The sequence below is a fragment of the Cibotium barometz genome, chromosome 48 (assembly GCF_041138505.1).
Source record: "Cibotium barometz isolate CiBa-2024 chromosome 48, ASM4113850v1, whole genome shotgun sequence".
In the NCBI taxonomy this organism is placed as follows: Eukaryota; Viridiplantae; Streptophyta; class Polypodiopsida; order Cyatheales; family Cibotiaceae; genus Cibotium; species Cibotium barometz.
In genome coordinates this window covers 20,423,222-20,429,695 of record NC_141093.1, presented here as the reverse complement: position 1 = coordinate 20,429,695, position 6,474 = coordinate 20,423,222, and the positions used below count along the sequence as shown (strand labels likewise).

The 6,474-nt window shown below is 44.6% G+C and overlaps 1 protein-coding gene across 1 annotated transcript; it reads left to right on the top strand.

Annotated features, from left to right (window-relative positions):
- Window positions 1-1,209: 1,209 nt before the first annotated feature.
- Window positions 1,210-6,210, top strand: LOC147610939 (mitochondrial adenine nucleotide transporter ADNT1-like). The gene is made up of 9 exons (XM_086785602.1): window positions 1,210-1,530; window positions 1,987-2,279; window positions 3,254-3,302; window positions 3,484-3,647; window positions 4,556-4,593; window positions 4,845-4,957; window positions 5,036-5,149; window positions 5,275-5,622; window positions 5,727-6,210. Exons 2-9 carry the CDS (start codon window positions 2,023-2,025, stop codon window positions 5,808-5,810), a joined length of 1,167 nt encoding a protein of 388 aa, XP_086641728.1. The 5' UTR covers window positions 1,210-1,530; window positions 1,987-2,022; the 3' UTR covers window positions 5,811-6,210.
- Window positions 6,211-6,474: the final 264 nt, after the last annotated feature.

The window sequence follows — 6,474 nt, the reverse complement described above, 5'->3', positions numbered from 1 at the left end:
GTCTTAATTTGTGCTACATGCACTATGGTTGTTGGATGCAAGAGAAATGCCTTAATATGTGCTACATGCATGATGGTGGTTTTGCCATCACCTCAGTTGTAAGGAGGAACAACTTTAGGGAGTGTTATAAATTAAGCAACACAAATTAGAATATGCACATATGTTTGGTATGCATTCACTACTCCATTGGGGACATCTTCCTTATAACTCCTATTTTTTATTTCAAGTACGAGAAGAGTGTTCTATTAAGAAAAATAGAATTAGGGCATTCCCCTTAAGAGTAACGGTGAACTACATGTGTTATGTCCTGTGCTTGGACATAACAAGGCTGGTATACCGCCTTGTTTACTTAGTGCGAACTAGCTATGAGCTATATAGTTGGGCTTGTGGCTCATTTATGACGGAGTTTATACGTGGAACTCTACCCTAGGAGAGGGGCTTTTTAAGGGACCCAACTTCTGGTTAGTCCATTGGCTAGCCGCACTAGTGCTAGTCGTGGCCTTAAGGGTGAGGGCTACACTGGGTTTGCGCTGGTCTCTAGCTCTACGTGGTGGGGATTAGGGGGATGGGGTTACCGAACTACTCGATTTAGAGCTGATGGTTGGTCTCTAGCTCTCCGTGGTTGTGTGTAAACTTATGGAGTTGTCATATGTGGATTGCAATAGCTTGGATGTGCTTCTCTGTGAGTATTGGCATTGGACGGACACAAAGGTAAGCGGAACTCTTGCTTGGGGTGTTTTATTAAAATGTTTCCTTCTATATTGGCCAACGTTATCATCCATGCCCATGACTCGACTCTGATCTTGTAGAGACTTCACTCCAGTAATCAAGAAACACGATGGGTCACTCAACGAACACTACTTGAGCTCATCTAGAGAGTTTTAGTGACAGGCTCAGTGAACACGTGTAGACATGGCTGTCGCTTGAGCAAGCATAAGAAATGCTCGTATGGCTTCATGTGAGTAGGATGTTGGCTTAGAGCTTCTAGGGAGAAAGGAAGGGCACTGCACGGGGGGTGACGGCATGGCGCGGCACGGGGGTGTGAACCCACCCTTAGGAGATGTCAAACATGGAAGAGGAGGATAGGGATGAGAGGAGGAATCTCGGGGTAGATTCTTGGCTAGTGAAAACTCTTCTTGCACACTGATGAGATAAACCCTTCTCTCTCTTGGGTGAAAAGAAAAACCCTACACACCCACCTGTAGCATCACCGCTTGCCTTCGTGAGTGAAGAAGAGTCCTTGAAGGCCCTCTCTCTCTCCTCTCTCGGCCCTCGGTTTCTGTTATGGGCCAGCACGCTGCACCTACAAAACGGCAGAATCCTTGGTCACGCCTTCGTCTTCTTCTCATCGCCATAGCCCCTCGCCTGTCATAAAACTACTGTTTGTATCCACCCAATATATATATATATATATATATTTTTCTTGTTTTTACCCTATACCCTTCCCTTGCCCTCGCTCACATACACATACACGCATGCTCCACCTCGCAGCTGTCCCTTTGCCCTAACCAGCTGCGGCGTCTGCCTCTTGTAAGTCTCCCCACCCCTTCTCTTTATTCTCTGTTTTTCTTTCTGCAGATGAAGCTTCTCTCTGCATTTTGCATGCCACAGCTCGCAAGCTCCTCACAAGTGCAAAGAATTCCTGCTCTTTCAGCTCTTCATGTCACCATATCTTCCCTCTTGGATGCTCACAGTACAGGATTGTCAGATGGTCAAAACCCCAATTTCCCTTAAACCCTAGGGTTTATCTGGGTGTCATGAAAACCCTAGGGTTTCTGTTTTCAGTTGACATGGTGGATTGTAATGAGCCTAGGTCTTCTGTTAATTGTAATGGCTGAAATCTAGGGTTTCTCAAGGTAGTTCGAAAAACCCAGGGGTTATTATTTTGATGCAATGTGGCGATTCAATGTCTAGGTTTTCTTTCTTTTTTTCTCAGCAGCAGAGAGTAGCAGTCTTAACCCTAAGTTTTCTTTCTTTTTCTCTCAGCTGCAGAGGGAGCTCCTGTTTCTTTGCCTGCTCTCGATGGTTTCTCAGACTGAGGCCACTGCGTTAAGGCTACGGAAGGAGCTTGCCAGCCAAGCGCGTACAGAGGAGGAGGTGGTCTCGCATGGGAACGTAGCCTTCTGCCAGAGATCTCCTCTGTATGAAGAATCTGCAGCTTCCACCTTAGCTACACTGGCTGAAGAGGCAAAGCTCGCAACAGCTGATGTCAAGGCTCCTGGAAGCAATGTCATGTCTGTCTGCAAGTCACTCATAGCAGGAGGTGTGGCTGGCGGAGTGTAAGTTTTGAAAAGCCTCCTATATACTTGACTCTCTGTAGTGTTGATCGAGAGAGAGAGAGAGAGAGAGAGAGAGAGAGAGGCGCTCTTTATTAACGTAGCACTAGATTTCCGTTTAAGTTCAAGACGTCTTGTTTTTTTTTAATAATTCCAGGGGAGAAAGATCGTTTTATTTATAGAAAGAACCAAAGATACTACAAACGTGGTCATAATCCCCTGCAGAGGCAAGAGTTTGGAATGAAGGGGGGGCCTCTTTCCATCGCATGGGAGACTTAGGGCAAACTAGTTACATCGGGAGCTTGTAACACCATCTAATCGTATCCAAAACTGGGATAAAGAAGGCCACAAATGCACAGCTTCTGCATAGGGTGAGAGTTTACCCTGCAGGGGCTCACAGCAGTGAGTGGTTTGAGGGTTGTCCAAGTGCTGTTAATGGCAATTCCCAGCAGGTGCCATAATCCTCATACTGCACGATGGGGTCCAACTCCATGGCTGAGCTACCACCCCCATGTGGTGATGAAGCTGTGCTGCATGTCTCTCCCACAGACGTTGCTGTTGAGACTTATTCATAGTGAGCTGAATGGTTGCACAGACGCCACTCTCCTAGCTCCACTGCAAGAGAGCCGAAGATGTCTAATTTGGAGAGTCCATTCTTGAAAAAACATATCTCTGAGTCCATCTTTGAGATGTCTAATGCTGGCACTTTTGTCAAGCAAGAATTGTCATATCTCTGATCTTCAATTGCCCTGACATAATAACCCCCCCCCCCTTGGGGCTGTTCTGCGCTGCCCCGCCCCTCAAAAAAAACCCAACAACAAATGCACTCACGCATCTGTTTGTCTCACTGGTAAACTTGCATTTGTTTCTGGCGTGAAGCTGTTGGTTACTTTTATGATTTTTTTTTTTTTTTGTGGGGGGGAGGGAGTTTTGATGCATTGACGACTTATACATCGTAAGTTTTTGGCTATTCCCAGGTCCCGTACTGCTGTGGCCCCACTCGAGCGTTTGAAGATCCTTCTTCAAGTAATAGTTCCTCTCCAAAACTTTATATTATCTACATTGGGGATTTATTTATTTATCTTTGGGGTGGGGGACTGGGGACTGAGCTGTTGCTTTACTTTGCTTTGTATGCCCTTAGTTAAGTTTGCTCCCTTATTTCAAAAATTTCCTCCTGGGTTTAAGGTGTTTGAAAATGTGATTTCAGGTTCAAAATCCTCTGAAACCGAAATACAATGGAATGGTCCAAGGCTTGAAATACATTTGGGCTAATGAAGGGATAGCTGGATTTTTCAAAGGGAATGGGACAAACTGTGCTCGCATCATTCCCAATTCTGCCGTCAAGTTTTACAGCTATGAACAGGCTTCAAGGTAGGTTTTAAAGATTTTGTATGTTCTACATCCATGCATTTAACCTTAGTAATATTTTCTGTGTTCGGATTATTGTCTGAAGCTCTAGTAAATATATATATTTTTTTGTTTCAAGCCTAGTGTCTTAGTCTCTGGCTACTTGCTGTAAGTTTTGCTAATTGTGGCTTAACATGCAGTTGCATTCTTCTCTATCTTTTAAAAGATTTACCTGTTTGGAGATATATTATGGTGTTGGATAGAGATTGTCAGGCTGGACAGTGAGGAGAGGATCTGGCTGGTATTCGGATTGAGTGAGGAGATGGGCTTTTATCAAGGTCCAGTTGGGTTTCCAGATTAAGGAAGAGATAGAGATTGTGGGGCTGCAGAGTGAGGAGATTGGCTTTGGTATCAAGGTTCAGTGTTTGGTGTGGTAGTAGCCCAGGACTATGATGGAAGACAGATCAGGGCGGGTTATGTGGAAAGACAGATAGGATTGTTCCTCTCAAGGCATATTTTAGAAGTCTCAGATCTGGGTTACTAAAGCAAGGGATTCTGTGAGAATCGAGATAATCTAAATCGATCACACTGTGCCCACTTCTACGTGTCTCACCAGTTTGGCAAGATGACTGAGGTCTTAAAGGCGCATGCCATAGAAGTAATCCAGTGGGTGTTTACCATCTCAAGTTATCGCATGTAATAAAGGCTTCTCTGCCTGTCATAGGTTCACTTGTCCATCTTTGGGCACATTTCTCAAATCTTGTAATTCCATCTATCTTGAGGTTTTGGCATGAAAGGTACACCAATGCTGTATCTCTCTTTGTTTGAAAAACAGGGTCGAAGTCTCTGTTCTGTTGTCTGTTTGGTAGAGAGACAGTTTTGGTGGAAATTGGAATGGGAAGCCACTGACTTTGTCCTTTCTTGGGCTGCAGTGCAATCTTATGGTTCTACAGGAGGCAAAGTGGTCAAGGTATGCCTTATTTGCTCTCACGGTTTGCATTATAACAGATGTTGTATTCATTTTGTGGCCGAACTATTTAAAATATTGGTAATAAGTCAATAACAGACAGCTTGAACGGTTTTCATGCTTAATGCAATGGTACAAGAACTACCTTTTCAGCGACTCTTTGGACAAGACAATTGCACTCAATATAGATCTAAAGTAGACATAAAATGAAGCAAGTTTTTAAAGGAATTCTGTATCCTTTACCTGCATATCAGAGGATGCAGAACTTACCCCGTTACTTCGACTCGGAGCTGGTGCATGTGCTGGTATAATTGCCATGTCTGCTACCTACCCAATGGACATGGTGCGGGGAAGGCTTACTGTCCAGGTATGTAGAACTACATCAAAGTCTGTTTGAACCCCTTTTTTCAAAAGCATGTACAGCTGATGTAGTCTTTGATAACAGACAGAGGATTCACCCATGCGCTATCGAGGTATGTTCCATGCAGCATCAACAATCATCAAAGAAGAGGGACCAAGGGCAGTGTATAAAGGCTGGCTGCCTTCTGTCATCGGAGTGGTGAGTACAATTTGCCTGTGCAGCTCAGATTACGGTAGGGCACGTGGCTGCAGTCCTGACCTTGGTTGTGCTGAATCGTTTTTGTTCAGAGTGTTGAGGGTGGGATTGTGTTTCCATGCATGCAGGTTCCGTATGTTGGTCTAAATTTTGCTGTGTATGAGTCTCTTAAAGACTGGATTGCGAAGAAAAACTTGATCACCAGGCCAGGGGAGAACTCTGACTTGAGTGTGCTGACAAAGCTTGGATGTGGAGCAGCAGCAGGAACAGTAGGTCAGACTGTGGCTTATCCTTTAGACGTGGTACGCAGAAGGATGCAGATGGTAGGATGGAAAGATGCTTCGTCTGTCATAACAGCTGATGGTCAGCTGAAGGCACCAGTGCAGTATACTGGGATGATAGATGCCTTCAGGCAAACAGTCAAGAATGAAGGCTTTGGTGCCTTATACAAAGGCTTGCTTCCCAACTCTGTCAAGGTGAGATGTGTTCTATTTTTCGGTATCTAGTGTTGAATCTTAGTCTAATATGGGACTGTGCAACATGTTTTAACTGTAGTCTAAAATGAGCTCTTTGTCCACAGGTGGTTCCTTCAATTGCTTTGGCGTTTGTGACATATGAATTGATGAAGGACCTCCTTGGGGTTGAGTTTCGAATTTCAGATTAATGTTCTTTTTCTCTCAAAGTACTTACATTGTAGATTTTTAAAATATAAAATGGACAAAGCCTCTACTGTAATCCTCAAATACAGGCAGGAAGGGGGATCAGAGGGGCTTTTTGTAGGAATTTTTCTCTTGGGTTCTCCTGCTTTGAACTTAATCCTGTTTACCTTTCACTAATCAACGGGGGTGCCAGTCACAAGATTAGCTAGTGCCTAGCGGAAGTATACACGGCTTTCCATGCTGTGAAGCAGTGGATAGTGGCCAGCTCGTTGGAGGTGCGAATGACTGCTTGACCAGTTATGCATGGTCTCTTCAGATCCTCTCTTTGCATGTGTTAGCTGAACTTGCAGTTTTTTGCTCAGGCTGTGCCTGCCTTAAAACTCAAATAATAAATATGCCCATTGATGATATCCTCATGGAAGAAGGCTCATCGTCCCCTATTGGACTTTAAAAAAGGTATTGCCTTGAAGTTCCCCCCCCCCCCCCCCGCCCCCCCTCCGGCCTCCCCCTTGAGAGAAGTAAACCTTGGCAAAGGTTTGAACATGGTTCGAAGTGTAAATTAGGCCTCTCTAGCAAGTCTTGCTTCCGATCATGATTTGTAGAACAGGGTAAAAAAGGGGTAGGAAGGGAAGAAGAAGGGACAAAGAGATGAATCCTCCATGGGTTGTT